At 45.9% G+C, this 22,024-nt stretch overlaps 3 protein-coding genes across 5 annotated transcripts; all 3 read left to right on the top strand.

Annotated features, from left to right (window-relative positions):
* The first annotated feature begins 3,239 nt into the window (after window positions 1-3,239).
* Window positions 3,240-14,055, top strand: zc3h13 (zinc finger CCCH-type containing 13). Of its 2 annotated transcripts, none has more exons than XM_041032578.1 (20): window positions 3,240-3,386; window positions 4,119-4,295; window positions 4,618-4,721; window positions 4,875-4,983; window positions 5,136-5,247; window positions 5,403-5,569; window positions 5,725-5,870; window positions 6,004-6,204; window positions 6,325-6,483; window positions 6,669-7,012; window positions 7,312-7,806; window positions 7,967-8,215; window positions 8,339-8,855; window positions 9,028-9,140; window positions 9,536-10,768; window positions 10,885-11,541; window positions 11,634-11,777; window positions 11,901-12,101; window positions 12,185-12,348; window positions 12,470-14,055. In XM_041032578.1, exons 2-20 carry the CDS (start codon window positions 4,128-4,130, stop codon window positions 12,668-12,670), a joined length of 5,484 nt encoding a protein of 1,827 aa, XP_040888512.1. In that variant the 5' UTR covers window positions 3,240-3,386; window positions 4,119-4,127; the 3' UTR covers window positions 12,671-14,055. The 2 variants fall into 2 exon arrangements, with proteins under 2 accessions (XP_040888512.1, XP_040888511.1); XM_041032577.1 differs by having other exon boundaries at window positions 4,875-4,989.
* A 442-nt stretch (window positions 14,056-14,497) lies between these two features.
* rpl31 (ribosomal protein L31) lies at window positions 14,498-16,180 on the top strand. Its single transcript, XM_041032597.1, has 5 exons — window positions 14,498-14,605; window positions 15,175-15,278; window positions 15,534-15,659; window positions 15,896-16,008; window positions 16,109-16,180. The coding sequence occupies exons 2-5, from the start codon at window positions 15,175-15,177 to the stop codon at window positions 16,138-16,140; spliced, it is 375 nt and encodes a 124-aa protein (XP_040888531.1). The 5' UTR covers window positions 14,498-14,605; the 3' UTR covers window positions 16,141-16,180.
* A 435-nt stretch (window positions 16,181-16,615) lies between these two features.
* Window positions 16,616-19,217, top strand: chst10 (carbohydrate sulfotransferase 10). Of its 2 annotated transcripts, XM_041032726.1 has the most exons (6): window positions 16,616-16,720; window positions 17,173-17,316; window positions 17,406-17,515; window positions 17,624-17,849; window positions 18,061-18,166; window positions 18,327-19,217. In XM_041032726.1, the coding sequence occupies exons 2-6, from the start codon at window positions 17,211-17,213 to the stop codon at window positions 18,877-18,879; spliced, it is 1,101 nt and encodes a 366-aa protein (XP_040888660.1). In that variant the 5' UTR covers window positions 16,616-16,720; window positions 17,173-17,210; the 3' UTR covers window positions 18,880-19,217. The 2 variants fall into 2 exon arrangements, with proteins under 2 accessions (XP_040888660.1, XP_040888659.1); XM_041032725.1 differs by lacking the exon at window positions 16,616-16,720 and having other exon boundaries at window positions 16,745-17,316.
* Window positions 19,218-22,024: the final 2,807 nt, after the last annotated feature.

Genomic DNA, 22,024 nt, shown 5'->3' with positions numbered 1-22,024 from the left:
TTTTTTGCCTATTGCAGTGTTTATTGAATTTTGATTTGTTTTTTAAATTCTGTCCATATCAACTTAAATCTATGATTTGACTTGATGACTAACTATAATAATGACGATAAAACCAGTTTAATATGACCTTGTTCTGTACCCAGGGACTGTGACACACCTGAGGAGCAGACTGTTTGCTGCTGTTTCAGAAATGGAAGCATCATTTCCGTGTCATCGTGTAAGATGTAGATCAAGCACCTGAGGGCATCAGACATCAGACAAATTCATAAGTGTAGCAGAAACAGGGGTGCGAATATATATATATTTTTAAATATTTTATTTAATGTCAGGAGAAACCGGAGCACCCGGAGAAAACCTGTGCCACCCCTGAGGTGGCTTTAAATTTTTTTTTGATGTCAGGAGAAACCGGAGCACCCGGAGAAAACCTGTGCCACCCCTGAGGTGGCTTTAAATTTTATTTTAATGTCAGGGGAAACCGGAGCACTTGGAGAAAACCTGTGCCACCCCTGAGGTGGCTTTAAATTTTATTTTAATGTCAGGGGAAGCCGGAGCACTTGGAGAAAATATCTCCCACCCCTTGGAAGGCCTTATGAACTGATTTCCTCTTAAACTTAGATTTTATAGAACTTCTGGTGTTGCAGAACCATTGTCGTATGCTGGAGAAGAATTCTCTTATGGCAGAGAAAATTCTGGACATGGTACTTGGTGCCGGGGTATCATCTTTGAGGGATTTGACAATGAACCTTTGAAATTGTGAGGCGCTTTTCATCTTATCCCTGCCACAGCTCTTAGACAAGTCAATGTTTATTCTGTCTGGGTCGGTGTTTGAATCCCTACTGTTGACTTTGAGATATATCAATTCAGTGATGCATTGACTCAGTTCCTGTTCTGTTTCTTTGGTCGTTGGCGCTTTTGTCTTTTCTAAAGTCTTTTTGACGACCCTATCTACTATCATCATGAGATTCTTTTTATATTCTTCCGGAGCTGAGTCGTCCTCCTTAGATTTAGGGGACACTGTCTCCGCTTGGCTCTGTGAAATGGTCCTTATTTTTTCAGCTTCTTCCAAAGTCCGTGAGAAAGGCCTGTCCTCCAGGATCTCAGTCTTATTTTCATCTTGCACAGTGTTGCCCTGTTTAGGTTGAGCAGATGTTGTTACCTCTGGGAGATGGCGTGCGATGGCGTCCATCATCTCTTCACAGAACTTGTTGGCGTTAGTGTGCAGCCACCAGTTCATCTGTCCCAGGAACCAAATCACCTGCTCGCCTATGTCATTGTACATTACAGCACGTGATGGACGGACATGCACCTTCATGTAGGTTCCTCCGTTTTCACCTTTCGTTGTGATAATTTCTGGCATTCTCCCTTCAATTATGTGATTATAAAGAAGACCAGTGAGCTTCTGTATAAACACAGGATTTTGCGATGATTGAATGTCATAGTGCCTTTGAAACGCATCTCCTCTGCCATCCTCTGTCAAATGCAGGGCGTAAATCTTATCCATAAGTGAGTTAATGGACTCCCTGGTTTCGGCCTTAGGGTCATGTTGGAATTTGTCCTTTAGTCCTACCAGCAGACAATCGACTGCTGCGGTGGCGAACTCTCTTGAGAAAAATTCTTTGATCTTCTTTTGTACTTGCGTGGAAGCAGTTGTGTGGCATGCTGCCACACCTGCAGATTTAGTCAGAGCGATGATGTCCTCGAGCAGCTGCTGCGCTTGCTGCTGCTCACATTCATCATCTACCATCAGCATCAATGGTGATTTGAACGCCTTGGTTGTTTTGTTCGTAAATGTCCGTAATATTTTGCGGACTTCCCCTTTGAGGCTGCTGGTCTGCTGCTGCTGCTGCTGCTGCTGCTGGCGGGGACGGTATATGGGACAGAGGTAGGCCTCGGCCACCCGGGCGGTTGTCATCATAGAATACATTTCGAACTTACTTTTGAGAGAAAGTACTTTCTTTGTGTGCTTCTCGGTCAGTTTCGTTCAAAACAGGCAGGTGTGTGACACCTGCCTGTTTTGAACGAACCTTTATAACCCTGGGTGATCGTGACGTTATCCCTGGGTGACGTCACTTGTCAGGAAGACGTCATTCAGCCGGGATCAAAGCATTTCTGAAGGAAGTTCGCCACAGCAGCAACGGATTCTCTGCTGAAGGAGGACAAAGCTGAAACCAGGGAGTCAGTCAAGCCATTCATGGCTAAAATTAACGCTCCGCTTCTGACAGCGGATGATCCCCAGCAATAAGACGGCGAGCAAGATGATATGTCTCAAAGAATCAGTGACATTAAACCATCGCAAGATCCGATGTTCATGCAAAAGCTCAGTGATCTTCTTTACAATCACACACCTGAAGGGGGAATGCCAGAAATCAACACACTGAAAAATTTGTCTAAGTAAATTTACATTTCGGCTTGCCCTGTTTTGCATTTACAAGTGCTATGCAAACATACAGACATTTAATAAATGTTTATAACAGTATGATGTCGTTCTGGCTGTGACTAAAGTCTTCAGTGGACCTCTGACACTGTAATCTCATTATTCTGATTTTTTTTCTTCTGTGCACCGCGCTTGTGTTGTGCTGATTACACAGTCGCATCCGCTTTCTTTTATCAACAACTGTTTTTATGAAGTTGTGAGGAAAAACTCATTATGGCAGCAGATGACGACGCTCTTCTGGAAACAGATATTTTAGGTGAAGCCCAGCTTTAAAGAATTGGTAAAGACTCACTCAGCTACTTTTATTGAACAAGAAACTTTTGTGGACAGAAAAACTAAAATAAAAAGAATAAACTGATGACTGAAGCTACAGATTAAGTGTCACTATTTTCCCTCTGTTTATTATTATTTAGTGCATATGTTGAGCCAATTTATATCAATGATACTACTATTTATTACACATTGTTTCCGTTACACCAACGACATCCGGATTAGTAACAGTTTTATTTAAAAGAGTTGTGTTAATACGAGTTTTCTAGTTTCTAATTTTCGCTTCCGGCCATAAAGCAGAGGGAGTAAACAAACAAACCATCAAACTGTCAACTGTACCGCACTGAAAACTGATCACGTTTGTTATTTATTGGTCATCAATCTGAGAATTCGTGTTCATATTAGTATAAGGGTTTTCAAAGCCGGAAAATAAAGCATGCGAAAGAAAAAAGCGCAGGGAGGATGTTCGACAGGCGGCGGTAATGCAAGACTCTGAGTTACAAACCTGCTTTGCAAACCACAGAAGAAGAAGAGGAGCATGTATGATGCGCACCCTCCGCCAGTATGAAGGCACTCAGGGCAGTTTCTGCCTTTGATTTTATAGAATAAGCCTTGTTATTTCTACAAGCGCTGGCTCCTGTAACTGGACTAAAGTAGATGCGACACCGAATCAATATCCTGGGTGAGACGGCTGTTTTTCTACACACTGTCCGGCAGACACGCTGCTAAAGGTGGCTTCAAGGCCCCGCGCTAAGACAAAACATGAAGTCATTAGCCATTTGGTTAACTAACTTTAGCATTAGCATCCGTTCGCTTGTTCTTTCCAAGGAACATGGGAAACACAAAATAATCATCGATAGTTTTTAACCGGCTAGACATTTGAATCTCACATACATATGTATGATTGCAAAAGGCAAACAATGGCCTTAAAGTCATCTAGTTAGCAGGGAACTTTAGCTAACCTTAAGCTAGCATGTAAGACTCGCTCGCTAGAAGTTAGCGCAGAGCAGCTGCACAGACAAGCAGAGAGCAGAGCATTTGCATGTGTTTATGTTTTGAATGTGCGCAGACCAAAAGAAAATCTAAAACTGCCGGAAGCTCATTCTCTAAATTCTAAAGTCTGAGAGGAAAGTTGCTAACTTAAAATTAGCTCTGTAGTCGCAGTTCAGGTGAATCTGTAGTCTTGTACTCGGAATGAATGAAGTGGGGGCTGGAAGTGAAACGTATTCACACAGCAAACAGAGCTCAGAGGAGTACATGTTAGACATGTTGTTTTTAATGCCAGGCAGTCCTTCATTTTTCATACAAGTACTCATTAAACATTCCTCAGTCCCAGAGTGTGTAGGGTGTCGTTGTATTGATGCAGATGACTTATCACAGACTTCTCATTGAGCACTGTCTGTCATATTTCCAGTCCTGCAGAATGTCCAAGATCAGGCGGAAGGTAACAGTGGAGAATTCAAAAACCATATCTGACAGCAGCAGCAGCAGCAGTACCACGACCAGCAGCACCAGCAACCCCGCCGCCCCCTCCCGCAGGCCCAGTGTATTTGAAAGACTTGGCCCCAGCACTGGGAGTAATGCTGCTGATGTATGTACAGCCTAGACTGCTAAATACCCAATTTTCTAAATTTCCCAATGCATGTAGTATGACATGTTGTTCCCCTCCATCCCCGTTCTAACAATGGTAGCTCAACGCTCAGGGTCAGCCACAAACCTGTGGCCCCACTGAGTGATTCACTGTCCTGCTCAGGGACCTTAAGTAGGAGAGCCTATCTGATGGCTGGATAATGTATGTCTTATGTTTTAGACTGAATCTGATATCCTCCTAATCTCCCTGCAATGATTGCTCTCTCAGTTTAGCCTGTTGATGTCGCTTTATCTCATCAGACTCACTTGTGCGTCCCTTTCAGAGTCACTGTAGAAATTGGTTGAAGACTGGTAATTGCAGTTACGGCAACACTTGTCGCTACACACATGGAACTCAGCCACGAGGCAAAGGATTTAGCTTTAGCCGGTAAGATGGCCTCTACACCTTATTCTCCTTTTTTTTTCCTATTGCTGTTTTTATTGAAATTTGATTGTTTTGTGAGTTCTGTCCATGTCAAGTCAAATGTGTGATCCATACAGTAGCTTCACAACATGTATGTTTTTTATCTGTGTGGAACAGGTCAACCGAGAGGCCCACAGGTGATCTGCGGGAGAGGATGAAAAATAAAAGACAGGATGTTGACCCAGAAAACCTGAAGCGAGACCTAGACGAGCCCACATCCCCCACAGTAAGAGTGAGTCCTCTGCCCTGTCTCTGCCTTTTAAAGTAATAATCTGCTGCTGAATGTGTAAATGAGGGCTGACTTTAAAATAAAGAAACAACCCTGGTGGCCACATGTAGGTGTCATTTTAACATCAATGTGCGTGTATTCATTTACAGCAGAGAGACTCCTCCAGAGGCCGACACAGGGAGAAGGAGGACATAAAGATCACAAAGGAGCGCACCCCAGCCAGTGAAGAAGAGCCCACAGAGTGGGAAACCAATCGTGAAGGTTCAGTAGCTTGGTTTTTAATGTTTAAAAGACAAGCGACCTGATGATTTGTTAATGTCATAAAATCTCATTAATGGATTTTTATGATTTGTGGTGAACTGAAGAATATTTTTTTCTTTTCTTAGTGAAGACTGTGTTTTTTGATTGACTTTCAGACTCTGATATCGGCGACTACGACTACGAGTTATCCCTAGAGATGAAGCGCCAGAAGATTCAACGTGAGCTGTTGAAACTGGAGCAAGAGAACCTGGAGAAGAGGGAGGAGATTGTTATTAAGAAAGATGAGACCCCCACCAAAACAAGGACCACCTGCTTGCCAAAGGTAAGTAACAGTGTGTGGTCATGATGAATTGGCTGTGCAGTTTAGTTTCTGTCTTTATCTTGATGTCATTCAATGCAACTCAGTGCACTCATTGATGTAATGACTTATTGACTGTGACTTGAATTTCCCCCTGGTTTGACATGTCTGTGCCTCAGGCCTCCCCAGAGCAGTTAAGCTCGAAAGATTCACCCTCATCCCGGAAGTCAGGCTCCCCAAAACACAAAAGTGGAACCAAAGGGCCAGGCTCTGGGAAGAAAGAGAAGAAGACATCCGTATCCTCACCTGTTTCAGAATCTACCAGGTAGGAGTCTGAAGGAGGTTAGGTTTTTAGTTCTTTTGTTCTGTTAGTTACCAGGAAATCTCAAAATCATTCAGCCATTTTTTTTTCTCTTTGACAATTACAATTTGGATCTTTTCCCTCTTGTTCCAACCAGGTCTTCAAAAGGGAGCCACAGTAAAAAGAAAGGGCCACGTACCCCGAGTCCTCCTCCCCCAGTTCCCCTGGACATTCCTGTGATGGGGAAGAAACACAAAGGCAAACACAAAAACAAGGAGAAGTCTGAGGAAAAACAGAAGGAAGGGAAAGATCGGGGACGAGATACAGAAAAACACAAAGAGAAGAAGGAAAAACGCAGGTACAGTGTGGATCCATCATGGGTTAAACACTGATGTCAGCGAATTCTCTTCAGCTATCCTCTGTTAACATCTTCAACAAGTATTCTTCAGGCTTTTGAATATGAAAGTATTGTTTACAGGGACCGATCAGACAGTTCCCACAAAGCCAAGCGGTCGGTGACATCAGAGGAGCGATCTGGTAGTGTTTCCTCTCCCTCCAGAGGTGCTTCACCCTCAGCCCGGAAGAAATCCACCTCTCCTAAAGCTAAAGCCTCTGTACTGGCCTCCCCTCCTCACAGGTTAGCTCATGTAGGCCACTGAGCACATTTTTTCATGCTCAGCGGTTTAATCCATCACCACAGGATTACTGGACAGTTCTGGACAAAAATAAAATATTGTCCTTTCCATTTTCATAAAAATATAGTTGAGTTAGTAAATAGTTGGTATAATGCCTGTAAGGAGCTAACGTCTTTTCTCACTGCAGGTCTCCCTCTCCTCCACGCCGCCACCGTACCCCCACTTCTCCCCGCCACCACTCCCCTTCCTCCCACTCTGGCTCCTCTGCCCAGCGGCACTCTCCGTCTCCTCGTCGGCGTCGCTCATCCTCTCCCACCTATCATCGGAGCACCGCAGCGGCAGCCTCCACCTCCTCACCTCAGAGCTCCAGGCGCTCACGGTCACCTCCAGCCTCCCACGACACCTCCTCGCCCCACCGCCGATCCGACAGATCGAGCCCCAGTCGGCACCACTCCAGGGGCCGCGAGAGGAGTCGTGGTGACAGAGAGAGGAGTCCACCTGCCCAGGAGCGCAGACACGAGCGCAGAGATGGTATCTTTATATTCCTCTGCTATATTTGTCTTGTTTCTCTCTGTTAGATTTGAACGTGAATTTCATTCATGCTTTTTATTTAGCATTATCTTTGTCAGCTGAAACAGCGAGGATGAATGCTCTGAGTGAAGAAAAGAGTGTGGCTCATTTTACACTTGGTTGGGTTATGTTGCAATCAATTAGTTCTTTATTGCTTCCACTTCTGGGCTCAATACAGTATTCCCCTGTCCAGTAAGGTGTTTCAAATTTAAAATAGTCCATTCATCACTTGTTAAGCTGTACGTCTCTTTTTCAAACAGATAGCCGCAGCAAGCGAGAGAAAGACAGTGTCCGTGACGACCGGGACTATGACTCTGAGCAGGTCTCATCCCGAGACACCCGAGATGACAGGGACACCAGAGAGGCCCGTGACCGACGGGACGCTCGCGATCGAGGAAGGGAAACAACTCGAGACTCTCGCGACCACCGAGACAACAGGGACGTAAAGGACTCCAGAGAGAGCAGGACAGAGACCCGGTCCAGTCGAGAGTCTCTGGAGCGACGGGACCGCGAACGGGAACGAGAGAGGGACAGGGAGAAAGAGAGGGACAAGGATAGGGAGCGAGAGAAAGAGCGAGAGAGGGAGAGGTCCGACACCCACAGGAAGGAGGATACGGCCCAGGATGACAGGAGTTATGGGAGAGGTCATGGACGTGAAGATGGAGGGAGAGCTGAAGGAAGGACGGAGAACAGGACAGACAGGACTGAGAGGAACGGACGAGGGAGAGGCCGTGCTAATGAAACATCTGATAAAGGCAAGAACTGACCTCACATTCAGCATTTGTTCCATTTTGTGGCCACAAGACAAAGTTACACTAATAAAATTATTATTAGGTGATGCTCAATGTTCACTAGTGTGTTTCTATGCATTATTTTTTATTAACTCATCTATACTCTCCTTTCTTCTTCTGTCAGGCTCAAACAGAAACTCTCGCGGTTCCCAGCTGGAGAGTTCCCATGACAACTGGGAGTCACGGAGCAGTGTGGTGCGCGAGCGGAGCGTGGAGAGAAGCACAGATCGCAGCGCTACCGAAAGAAGCTCTGAGAGGGGCTCAGACCGAGACCGCTATGAGAGTGACAGAAGAGGAGAGCAGGCCCGGGACTCCTCCTACGACAGGAGAGGAGGGCACGGAGAGCGGGATCGCAGAGACAACCGAGAGCGAGGTGGGGTTTTGGGTTTGCTTTATTTTAAGCCTAATAAAATCATCAAAAACCATATAACGTGTACTGTGTGAATGATTTTTACTTTGAATTTCTTTGGCTAAGCTTTTTAACTTTGTTTCCCAGATCAGAGGGCAGTTTCTCCAAACAGACACCAGGGAAGATCAGAGGAGTCTGAGAGGGACGACAGGAGGGAGGAGCGCAGGACTGACAGAGTGGAGGAGAGACGGGACGACAGGACCCGCGACCGGGAGCGAGAGAGAGACCGGGAGAGGGACAGGGAGCGGGAGAGGGAGAAAGAGAAGGACAGAGAGCGAGAGAGGGAGAGGGAAAAGGAGCGAGAGAAGGAGAGGGAGGCTGCTGAGAGGGAGCGGGCCAGGGAGAGAGAGCGGGAGCGGGAACGAGAGAGGGAGAGAGAGCGGGAGAGGGAGCGCGAGCGAGAAAGGGAGCGCGAGGAGCGGGAGAGAGAGAGGGAGAGGAAGGAGCGAGAACGGGAGAGGGAGAGAGAGAGGGAGCAGCGGGAGAGAGAGAGGCAGCGGGAGTGGGAGGAGAGAGAGAGAGGAAGGGAGGAGAGGCGGGACAGGAGAGAGGACACCAGGGAAGACCGGTCTCTTCGAGACACCCGGGACGATCGCAAGACAAGGCATGTATCAACTTTATCTGTTATCTTTTTAGTAGTTTTATCCATGAAAACACAATATCTATAATTCTCCAAACAGCTGTGTCGCCATGAGAGCGTTACTCCACTAATACTGATCTAATATTTATGTGTCTTGCAATAATTGTCCTCTTCTCTTCTCTCTCTCTGTCTTTAGTCGTAAGAGGTCCAGACAGGAGAACAGCCCCAGCCCCCGTTCCTCGCCAAAGCGAGCTACACGGGACCTCAGTCCGGCAGACAGCGATGGCTACAACAGTGCAGAAGACAAAAGTGAGCGCCTGATTGGCCGAGGGCAGGCCAAGCTCCACCCACAGCCCCTCCTCCCCAGCCCAGTGTGTCCGCCACCATCTGACAGTAGGGAAATTCTTTTTGAAAGGACACACTCCTGTTCAATGGGGAATGCACTCATCATATAATGCGCACCTTAGAATGCTCTGTTAACTATTTAAAGTTTTATTTCTCTTTGGTACAGCTTGTAAATTATTATGCCTACGTGTGTTTTTTTGTCTCACACATTCCGGTGTTGGCCGTCCCCAGTATCGGGCAATTAAATTGATGTCAGCGTGAACAGAAATGTACCAAAGTCCAAATAATTCTTCAAAGCAAAGTGCACTAATGTGAAAGGACTAAGTGTAGTTATGTGACTGCTCCATGTGCTCGTACAGGTGGTGATAAGCATCGTCTGCTGAGCCAGGTGGTGCGGCCCCTGGAGCCCTCCTTGCGTTCTCCACCAAGGGCCGCTCCATCTGATGACAAGCTCAGTCACTGGAAGGACGAAGAGCGCAGAGGAGCCGGGGACAAAAGGGAAGCACGCAGCCGCCACGAAGACCTAGAGTCTCGTGGGGAACGCAGCAGAGGAGGCGACAGACGAGGAGATCACCTCTCAGACACCCCATCTGACTCCCGTGGCAGAGGCAGAGACCAGCGAGAATCCACTCCACCTCCTCCTCCTTCAGCCCTCGCTGCTGGCAGCGAAGACAGAGACACCGCTGGCTCCCAGTCCCACGAGGAGGGCAAAAAGAAGACAAAGTCGCAGAGGAAAGGGCTGAAGAAGGGCCGCAAAGACGAGGAGATTAGCGTTGGCAACAGCCTGGCTGCTGTAGGGGACCGTTTCAGCCACGATCCCCCCACTGCTGCCTCTTCAGATGGACCTCCACCCTTACACTCTCCCAGGAAAGTTGCCAAGAAGAAGGCTCTTGACCGAAAGAGAAAACGGTCACCAGAAGGAGATTCTGACATATCCGAGGAGGATACTTCACGTCAGTCACATAGTAAGAGGAAGAGAGGTCCCCGGACACCACCACCCTCGATGAGGCCTGATCACCGCGGTGCTGGAGGCAACACAGAGCCATCTCCGCTGTCCAAAATGGACAACTTCAGTGACTGGTCAGATGAGGAGGTCACAGACCGAGGAGGAGGACCACTGGAAACACAAGCTCCCCTGGCTCCTGCTGAGCCTCTTAGAAGAGGCGGAGGACCCAGGGTGGGCAGGGACAGGGATAGGTGCAATCCCCCACCCATTGCCCCTCTACTCCCCCAGGATCCTCCTATGTTGCTGCAGACTCTGACTCCACAGCCCCTCATGTCCCAGCCCCTGCTCCGCAAACCTCCACCAGAGCAGACACGCAGCAGCAGCATGGGGAGCAACCAGAGCCGCACATCATCCCGACGCCTGCGATCACCCTCTGACGAGTCAGCCCACCGAGAAGACCCCCAGGGTCCACGATCCCGCCGGGGAAGGCTGCAGGGCACCAACTCTCGCGATCGAGAGAGAGAAAGAGAGCGGGAGAGGGAGAGGGAGAGAGAAAGGCCAGCTGTAAATGACCCTCCTGTGGCCGAGAGGAAGTCTCGAATTGACCAGTTGAGGAGAGGAGAGCCCAGTCGCAGCACCTCATCAGGTAAATACACACACAAACATCACAGAATTATAAATAACAATTCTTGTTTGACAACTGTATCAATGAAGAGTAAGATGCTCCCGGCCTGACTTATACCCATCTCTGTCGTCTCACAGACCGGCAGGATTCTCGCAGCCACAGCTCCAGACGCAGCTCTCCTGACTCTGAGAGGCAAACCAGGTCCAGGTCCCGCGCTGGCTCCTACGACAGTCGAGAACGGGAGAGAGACAGAGAGCCGTTTGAGCGGGAACGAGACCGAGACCGAAAGGACCTCCGGCCTCAGCAGCAGCAACAGCAACAGCAGCCCCTGCTCCTCCAACAGCCCCTTCAACAACAAAGAGACTGGGAGCCCGAGCCTAGGGACTGGCCCAGCAGGGGACGAGAGCCCCTGCTCATGCGTCCCGGCCGTGAACCTCTCCTGAGGGAGCGGGACATGAGGGACAGGGAACGCTTACTCCCTGAAGGACTCATCCAGCAGCACGAACGGGAGCGGGAGAGGGACAGTAGAGGTGAAAGAGGCGGCGAGCGAGAGAGGGAAAGGATGATGATGATGGAGCTGCCGCCTCACGGGGATCCCAGGGCTCCAGGACGAGTGGACCTGAGGGGAGAAATGAGAGGAGACCTGCGAGGGGACATGATGAGGCAGGACAGGAGCGACTATGAACCTCTGCTGCCAAGAGAAGCCTTGAGCCCTTCAGAGAGCGAGAAAGCGAGCAACAGTCACCATCTCATGGGAGAGCAACGGGAGCTGGAGAAGGCGGACAGCATCGACGGTGAGAAACTGAAAGCATGTTTGCATCTCTGTCACTTTTTCCCATTTTTTCCAAAATGGACTTAAAGGAATCTGTGTGTACTGTGTTCTCAGGAGACGATGACGGTAAAGAAGACGATGGACAGTCAGTAGCATCTGTGGGAGAGGAGTACGAACCAATCAGCGATGACGAGCTGGATGAAATACTGGCTGATAGCCAGAAAAAAGAGGATCAGCAGGACGATGAAAAAATTACAGGTACCTGAGGAGAATGTACATATAGTTCATCAGCAAGACTTACGTACATATTTCTGTTTTTATACAATAGAACAAATCAGGTGTACCCAGTAAAATTAAACCCCCAATACCACGTCCTGACAGGTCCTTTGGATGTGATCGATGTGGACTGGTCCAGCCTGATGCCCAAACAGAAGCAGGAACCGCGGGCAGCAGGGGCGGCATTGCTCCGGTTCACCCCAGGGGCTGTGCTCCTCAGGGCTGGCATCTCCAAGCGACTTGCTGGGCCCGAGCTCCTGGAGCAAGTCAGAGAGGTGTGCAAGTCTGAGCTGGACGACCCTAAAGGTGAGAGTTTTGACATCACTGAGCCGTAAAATCACATGCGTGATCCAGCTGCCCAAAGCTCACGTTCACCTCCATCTTGCCAGATGCTGACAAGCTGTTCGAGCATGATCTTGGGGCCCTGAACATGGCGGCCCTGAACAGGCGGGTGGAGAGAGCAGGTTTACTGAGCAACCTTGGGCCCTGCTGCAAAGCCCTGTGCGCCCGCAGAGACTTTGCCATCCGTCGGCAGCTGTTGAAAAATGACAAGGTAGATGCCATCCAGTCACTGACTTGCATGTTGTTAGCTATGTACTCAAAAGCTTAGAGTTTCTCTGAGTTGTTCAAAGAAACATGTTTAAAGCTCTTAACTGTCTTTCCTCCTTCCTCAGGGCCTAACCAAGCAGTATCCCACTACCCCTGTAGTGGACAACGAGCTGCTGCAGATGAGCATGCGTCTCTTCAGAAGGACCGTGGCTGGCCAGGCCTCGGCCCCAGAAAGGTCCGACAGTGGCTCGGCACCAGCAGCCGAAGTTGCCGCAGCTGGTAGCAGTAAGCTCAGCGCAGCGCAGCCTGAGGTGTGTGTGTCCTGAAAGAAATGGGCTTAGTGAGTAAAAGACATGCAAGTGAACTCCTCTAAGCCTTCACTTCTTCTAGCCCTCGCTCTTCACCTCTTTCTTTCCCATTTCATTACATACATAGTCTTTTTAGACACAAGAGGAAATAAAGAAAAACAGCAAAATTGTGAATTTCTTAGTTATGCTTTACATGTTTTGGATGATTTGCAAGTGCTGTCCCATAGACTTCTGGACATTCTAGCCTATGGAGGTGTGTAATCGACCGTGTACGAGACATGTAAAACACCTAAAATGACTTCATGTTTTTTTTTTGTGCATTACAGTGTTTTAGATCTGCTTTTTAATTGTCCGTTTCACCTGCCTAATCAAGTTCAGACGACTGTTCTGTTTTCTTATGTTGTGCATTGGTTCCTACAACTGTGCATTAAAATGGTTAGATGTTGATTTTTGTAATGGGTCTTTTGCTTTGTATGAAGTGACTGTCCAGCCTTCAAATAATGTGACACTTGATGTTTTTGTTGCTATTTTTGTTTGCGCCATATCACAAAATACCTGCAGAGCTAATCTATAGCATTTGATGCAGAGAAGTTACTGACCAGCAACACTGAAACTGAACCGTCCTGCCGGGACTTGAACAAACGTTTTGCCTGAATGAGCACTGCCAAACTATTCCTTCACTGAATGTAAGTTGTTACAACTGTTGGACACGTTATTGTTTTTTTGCTTGATGTATTTGTTTTGAATAGTTTGGCAATGTCTCCCTGAAGTGAACTCAAGTGAGTGCAGAGAACACTATAGACTGCAGAATACTTCAACACTGCCATGTGGAATTCCTCTCCTTAACGTTCACCAGCCCACACCATCCAAAAAGGAGCCAAAAATGCTGATAGGAAAAGACACTAGAGTGTTTAGGTAAAAAAAAATGACTGGAGATAATTAATCTGAACTTCACATCTTGTTTCTGTGGTCCAGTGTTTGACCATCCAGAGTCACAATAAAAAGACTTGTACAGGTGGATAAGCTGAAGCTCTGGGATGTGGTTGTATGAAGACTTGAAAAGAGCAGGTTGTGCATGCTGTGAGTGCTGGGACAGAAATTCAACGGACAAACCGTCTTAAGTGTTGCACTGAACAGATTAAGAATGGAAAAAGGCTGTTATAGAACTGGATTCAACGTGACACCTCGTCCCGGCCACGCAACTGTGACTTGAAATCTAAGTGACATTACAGACGTGGAGAGGCTGGGCTCTGATGAAGCCCGCTGTCCTTAAGTCTATGATGTTCAAAGACACTTTTCCTACTCCATGTTTCTTTTTACAAGGTGTGTAAGTAAAGATATTTGGTTTAACTCTGTACTATTATTATTTTTTATTTTTACTGTAAAATAAATGTAGAATGACATCTTTAAATTGTAATGATATTTTGCCAAATAAGGAAAACTGGGGACCTGATGGAATTCAAATGTAGTGCCAGTTTATCAAGATTAAATTGCCATAACGAGCTGTGAAGACAGCCACTAGATGCAGGCTTTTGCATTTTGAGGTAAGTGCTGAGCTTGACATATAATCACAACCTCAAGGGTATGTTGCCTTTATGAATTAGTTTTTTTTTATTGACAGTTCTTACAGTCAGGAAGTGCTCCATCTAGGATCTTTGGCAAGAAAATATATTTTTTTTTCATAATGTTTAAAACTATTTCAAAAGGTGCATATATATATATATATATGTGTGTGTGTGTGTATTTAATAACCAGTTTCTCGGCAGTGTATTTCATTTCCTGTTTAAAAAGCTGTCCTGCTGGAAAAAGCGCTGTATCAACGCTAGGAACCTTGATACGGAGAAGTCACGGTTGTTCTTGACGGGCATCTTATTACAAAGGACCGGTTTCCTTTACCCACAATTCCCGGCTTTTGGTCCGTCCTTCCGACTTCCGTCTCAACTACGAGTCGATGTGAGTATTTTCTTCGGGACTTATATTTGTACAATCTAACGCCATCCTGTGATATTAACGCAGTAATTGGCCGAGCATCACATATAGACATACATATTAGTGTTGTATCGTGTCTCATGTGAGGGTTTTGAGGCGGTTGAACGTCTGGAAAGATGATTAAAAGCGACGAATGTTAGCGCCTCTATTGACTGAGCCGCGGTGGCTTCAGATAGCTATTGAGCTATGCTTGTGCTCGTCCTGTGTGAACCACAAATCGTGTTATTTCGCTTCAGATAAAAAAGCACAGCTCCTTGCTTTTTTGGATTTCTGTTTGCTTCAACATAGGTGCTAATTATTTTAGCTTTCAGCTTGAGGATTACTCAGCAGTGTGTAATAACGTTGCAGCAGCTCAGCGCTGCGTTTTTGCTGTGGTGTAGTAAAATGGTGTCAGGTTGAAGTTTGCAGAAAACTGACTTTCTGTTTGAAATAGCGAGGCTGATCGTGCTGTTTTTCCCTGAGAGGGTCGGTGACAGGAGTGTTTCCTAATACACCCACATGCTCAAACAGTAACGCAAGTCCGTTGTTTGTAGATGGCCCCAACGAAGAAAGGAGAGAAAAAGAAGGGGCGTTCAGCCATCAACGAGGTGGTGACCAGAGAGTACACCATCAATGTCCACAAGCGCATCCATGGAGTGTGAGTACTGAACGCAGTGGCCATGTTTGATCCAGGAGCTTTAATGCAAATCCGTTAGTATGATTATCAACTCCGTCAGTCATTAAAATGTTGACACGTATGGTACATCACATTTCACTGTCCTGAAGTTGTTTACCCAGAGTGATCAAATACTGTGAAATGATGGAACAGGTGTTGGTGTTACTTGCTAAATGATTAAATGTGAGCGCTGGAAGTGATTAACTCTGTCTCCTCGATGCTGTTGTCGCCTTGCAGGGGTTTCAAGAAGAGAGCTCCCCGCGCCATTAAGGAGATCCGCAAGTTCGCCATGAAGGAGATGGGAACTCCAGATGTGCGCATTGACACTCGCCTCAACAAGGCAGTGTGGAGCAAGGGTGTCAGGTGAGAATCTGATTTGTAGTGATTTCCTTCTTTTCGCCGCATGAAGGGCCAACATGGTTTAAGATAATTTAGTTTCAAATTTTACGACAAGCTACGAAGACAAGAAGAAGTAATACTGTCAGTCAGCTTTGGGACACAAGGTTGTGCAGCATGTCCACAGTCTGCGGCCCATTGCTATGTTTATCCTGCTGGTTGTGATGTTCAGTGAAGACGGTAACCGTTGCGTTGTTGTGCAGGAATGTGCCGTACAGGATACGCGTGCGACTGTCCAGGAAGCGTAATGAGGACGAGGACTCCCCCAACAAACTGTACACCCTGGTCACATACGTTCCTGTCACCACATGCAAAGGTAAACATGCTGTTCACAGACTTTGTCATTCAAATACTAAAGCAGTATTATTTGATAGTTGTCTTTTAATATAACACTGTTTTTTTTTTCTCTTCAACAGGTCTGCAGACAGTCAATGTTGATGAAAACTAAATTTGTCCCCTCTGCGAGTGGAATAAATGAAATAAAAGAAGTTCTTGTCTTGTGTCTTTATTTGCAGTCAAGTGAGGTTTTAATTTGGTATATGTCTTAGATTCGGCTTTGTTATAAATGTCAGATGATAGAGAAGTAATGTTATTTAATACTGTACCTATAAAATGACTATAAAAGGCCATTTGCTGATTCCTAGTTTTCCTGCTTTTGCAGGAAGCCAACTGTTGACTTCGACAAAACCAGCGACCCACATACAGATAACTGAGCGATGCACAGCTCATTTCAAATATTCCATCCCAAATGGGTTTTATTTGACTACATGTATATCAGCTATGTTTTTGCAGACATGGTCATATCTCAGTAAAATCACCGTGTCTGCTGTCCTGAACATCCGAACTGCTTTTCACTGTATGGACCTGATGGTGTGTCTCCACCACTTCGGCACCAGGGGGGGCTACTGGTTTCATTAGCAGTCGGATGTTGTGAGGAGCAGGGTCGTAGCAGGCTAGACGCTATGGCATCGTCCAGCATTTTCTCCAGAGTTTGTGCAGCTGTGAAGTTGCTGTAACTCGGGCGGAAGGTGAGGCACAGGAGGGTGGTCCGGAGCTGTGTGGGGTATTTTACATTTTGAATTAACTTCACCGAGAAGGACTAGCGTAGTTCAAGTGGTCTGCTCCATGTCTGGGAGGGATAGGTGTGGCTAGCTGGTAGGCTAACTACGTTATCTGACCAGTTAGCTTGGTTAAATACATGCAACAGCGCAGTAGCTGCTGTGTTTGAATAAGTTAGTCGTAGGTAGCTGACCACAATAAGCTAACAGAAAGCAGTAACGTTAGCTTTCGTCGTTTTGGCCGTATAAGCAAAGCTCGTTTAACTTGACACGCACATAACGGTCGGTGTTAGCTGCGCTTTAACGTGTGGTGATTTGGTTTGTTTACAATAGACATGCTAGTAATAAGCAATAGTGATATCTGAGCCGATGGCTGGTTAGTCCGGCACAGCCTTCGGTCAGCTGTCCGCCTGTGTGTGCAGGTGTGAGCGCCGCTCGGTGTTTCCATGGCCGTCGGCTGATGTGCGAAGCGATGCGGCACCACTGGCTGCTCCTCGGGGCTTGCGGCTGGGTGCTGCTCATCCTCATGTTCGTCAGCAAGTTCATCAGCTTCAGAGCCGTGGATGGTAAGCGGTTGTTTCTTATGTGGATTACTACAGGCTGTCGGTAATCGGGGGTGAAACATGCTCAGCTGCCTCTGGTGTGTTGTTTTCAGACTATGGAGAGAGGGTCGGTGGTCAGAGTTGGACTGTGCCTGGCGCCAAGGTGGTTAAACCCATCCCTGTTTCCAGCCCGGAAAAACCTGTTCCAAAGCCATCAGATCAGGTGATTAATACAGCTGTTTACTGACCACACTCATTCAGTTTTCCTCTGCAATTATGCTGACATATTAAAAAACAAGGCTATAAATAACACTGGTATTGTGTGTCTCAGCCCTCAGCAGCACCTACAGTGGCAGATTGGCAGTCAGTCGCTGACCAGCGAATCGAGCTGCTCTCAACTGTGTGTAAGAACAGCAGCCTCAGGAATCTGACTCACGTCCCCATCAGCAAGTTTGTCCTGGACCGCATCTTTGTCTGCGACAAACACAAGATCTTGTTCTGCCAGACGCCTAAAGTGGGCAACACACAATGGAAGAAGGTCCTCATTGTGCTGAACGGTAAGTGAGGACTGGACGAAGGAAAGTAATAACAATGCACGTTTACTATAATGATGAGAAATGGCTGATGAACACCAGCTGTGATTTTGGGAGGTAGCTGCACACAAACAGGTAAATTGTGACAGTAATGTTTTAGAATTAAATGACACCTAATCTGGGTTTTGTTGTTTCTTTTGCTAATTAAGTTGATGATTTATTGTGCTGTTGGCAGGAGCGTTCTCTGCCGTGGAGGAGATCCCAGAAAACCTTGTTCACGACCATGAGAAAAACGGCCTGCCCCGCCTCTCTTCACTCACTCCACAGGAAATAACTCACAGGTTGGTTTAGAGTCACTGTGATATTTGAGGCTATTAATGAATCCTTTGTAAAGGATGTTATACGTTTTTATGTTGGTCAACAAGAATTTAGAAGTACCCGTTACCTGCTATGATGATACAACTAATAGTGAAAATTTTCATTCTTTCTTTTCCTCAACAGATTAAATACCTACTTTAAGTTTTTCATTGTGAGAGATCCCTTTGAGCGCCTCATTTCTGCATTCAAGGACAAGTTTGTGAAGAACCCACGCTTCGAGCCTTGGTACAAGCATGACATCGCTCCAGCCATCATCCGTAAGTACCGCAAGAGCCACCGTGACAGCAACCTCGCTGCCTCTGGCCTGCACTTTGAGGACTTTGTCCGTTACTTGGGTGACGTAGAGGGTCGTCGCCGCATGGACCGACAGTTTGGTGAGCACATTATTCACTGGGTGACTTATGCAGAGTTGTGCGCTCCATGTGAAATACACTACAGCGTGGTTGGCCACCACGAGACACTGGAGCAAGATGCCCCCCACATCCTCAGAGCAGCGGGCATCGACCAGCTGGTGTCCTACCCGGCCATTCCTCCAGGCATCACCCGCTACAACAGGACCAAGGTGGAGCACTACTTCTCAGGCATCAGCAAGCGAGACATCAGGCGTCTCTACGCACGTTACCAGGGAGACTTCCAGCTGTTTGGTTACCCGAGCCCAGACTTTCTACTGAACTAAAATGATTAACACTGAATAAAAGATATGTTTTCATATAAAATCCTCAACATCTTTGGTTTACTGAGACTGAGGTGTATCGTAGCCGACTGTGTGCCATAAAACTGGCAAACCTGAACGACCTGTATGCAGTAGATGGCACACTGTAATCTCTGTTCTTATTTTAGTCACTTTTGTTGGTATAAGTGACAGGTTGTTGCGATGTTGGCAATGTTAGCAATCACTGAAAAAGTGCTGCCTGATATTCAGATATATAACAGTGCTATAATGGAGACGGGAGCTGGAACTGATGAACGTACAGTCAGCAAACCTATAATATCATGATACAGTGGAGATGGGCTGTGAGTACAGGCAACGCAGTCACATAATGAGTTTCAGCAGTGATAGAAGCTGCACAATTTTCCACTTTATGTGGAAAAAGGTCAATATAAATATCAAATACAGGTACAGCTTAAATGGAGATCACATTTATTATCTTATATTTAATGTTTTTGACTGAATTATATGTCAGAGAGGTGTACTCTGTAATGCCAGGGATGCAGGCCCGTTACCCTGTAATGTAGCTATTATATTGCACTGTATGGATCACCTGTTTCAATGATTCATCCTGTCAGCGAAATCTATGAACAATGCTATGCGTTTTTGACGTTGTGTCAAATGTGTCTTTTCTGTACTTCTTGCTCTCATGCTAGACAAAAGCGATGACAGTCTGTATCAGGGATGCTACAGTTTTTGGACAAAGAGAGTGAAAAGCAAAAATACAACAGACAAACCACATTTTTGTGACCATTTCTCATCGATGTTTTTATGAGCTACAAATCAGCGTTAACTTTTTATATTTTTTACCATTTATTTTTGCTTTATTCAAGGTACATTATTGTCTTGAAAGGCAGTAAATTACTCTTCAAATGTCACAAAATAGCATCAAAGTGGTAAAAAAAATGAACTGAAACACTGAAACGAAGACCCTGGTCATGCTCTGATCCATACTGTAACCATTGTTCTGGTTGCTCTGCCTTGTCGACTCCGTTTATTCAGCTGGGTTGTTGAAAGAAAGTTGGCACTGGACTTTAAAGGATCATTTTTCTATCAGAAATGTACTGTGTAAATGTTCTTAACATGATTTGCAACTCACATTTGTATTACATGTTGCTATTTATAATATTATTAACTTGCTGACTAGTGGCACAAAAAGTGTCTCAGTTGTAAGACAGTACTGCCTCCCTGCAGCCACCCGCTCACCTTTTGGACAGGTGGTTGTGATACAAAGACAACACTAGTTAGTAATAAAGTTCCATGTGAAATAAAAGAACGTGCTCTTTCTATGCTGCTTTCACATTTTGTGAACTGTATATTTAAGGGGACTTCTTGCTGCAATAGTATCACATGTCCACAGGGTGGCAGTAAACCATTTAAATTTTGATTGCTTAGTTACCTCAAACCCTGCTGAACCCTTAGACTGTGTGACCACACAGAGCCATGGGAATAAGGGCAAAACAGTGACTTTATAGCCATGTGTCAGCAGCAAACAGTGAGGAGTGAAAGGAGTGAAAGGGATGAACATTATCAGTGTCATCTGTACAAGCTAACCTGCAACCATCCGTACAAGCAGATAGGTTTAAGATGATTTACAGGAGCTTAAGCGTTAGTTAAGTGTCTAAAGTGTAACCCTGAGTGTTAAGGCTTTGTGCTTACATGCTCGCATGTGTGTGTGTGTCTCCCTGCTGCTAAGTGTCCTCTCTCATCTTGTCCAACTGGTTAGTCCTGCCGCGTCATTTGAATATTGAGTTGAAGTTTGTTTAACCAACAGATCGGCTTTGTCTGTTTGAACGTTTCATTGTGGAGTTGTGATGAATAACTGAGACGCTGCAGCTGAACATTTGTCCTGTTCAGTATTAACATACTGTCTCCTGTTTTGGTATTGTTAGGGCTGTAAAATGCTGGGGATTGCCAGTATGTTTTAAAAAGCCCTTTGATTATTTAACTACTCCAGCATTTATACTATACTACTTAGCGCTATACGTTTGGGTGCACTACTGACAGGCCTTTTAAGAATTCAGCATTCTGTACATTGATTTGCCATGATGGGAAGCTGAGGCTGCAGCTCACGCAGGATACAGTCCTGCTTGGACTGAGCTCTAACACATTTCTCATTATTAAAGACATCATTTCTGTCAGACCCTGAAAACTAATGCTGGCAACTCACCACTGACAAAGTAATGAAAAACATCTTGTGATAAAACATTATTTAGCTGTATATCACTAGTTTAAGAGACCACATGAAGTGAAACGTATCATTTTAAAAGGCAGAATTACACATTTGGCTTCAGTAATGTTGAAATTAAATCATTTTATTTGTTCTTCATGTCCCCAGGCTTCTCCTTAGACTCCACTTTGGAGTCCAATGCTCTAACATACACAACATCAACCCTCAGACTGCTCACTTGCCACACCCATGATTACCAATATTGACACTGAAATCTCACATGCGCATGTCCATGAGGATGCTGTGTGGTGGGGGGGTCCGCTCCTGTCTGCATCCATTTATCTCACCTGCCTCGCTGCATGTATGAATTGTTTATACTCTAATATGGACGTTGATGTTTGAGTCAGGAAACAATAGTGCATTTTTAAAAAAATCCATGCTTGATGTATTAAGGCCCAGCCCTTTTCTTTCGGTGTGGAGCCGACCGGCTTCCTGTGTTTGTGCGGTTCGTTATCAAAGCTGCGTCAAGCTGGACAGAAGCTTGCAGCAGGAAAACGGAAATCAACCAATTTTACCGTGAACATGAGAGGAGTTTAGACTTGTGCACGCTCAGAGGGATAGAACAGCTTCATAACTTCATGTTAATTTCTTTAAATAAAATTTTGAAAGGAGTATGCGGTATTTCCAGTTTTGCTTATTTTTGAGTGTTTCTTCACTCACTCTTTAATGCAAGCAAAGTTTGGTGAGATACATGCCTAAGGCTGGAAGAAAAACAATAGCAATGTTTTATTTTTTTTTTTTAAATTTGCTTTTAATTCCTCTTTCAAAGTCGCGATACGTATCTCAGTTGGAAACAATAAACGCGAGGCTTTTATTTTGAAAGTCTTTAGCGGAAGGCTACCTTTTCGGGCTAGCTTGCCAGCAGTGGCGCAAGCTGGGAGA

The sequence above is a fragment of the Toxotes jaculatrix genome, chromosome 24 (assembly GCF_017976425.1).
Source record: "Toxotes jaculatrix isolate fToxJac2 chromosome 24, fToxJac2.pri, whole genome shotgun sequence".
Lineage (NCBI taxonomy): Eukaryota > Metazoa > Chordata > Actinopteri > Toxotidae > Toxotes > Toxotes jaculatrix.
Note: the sequence above shows the minus strand (reverse complement) of the source record. Positions and strands in the feature narration are given on the sequence as shown.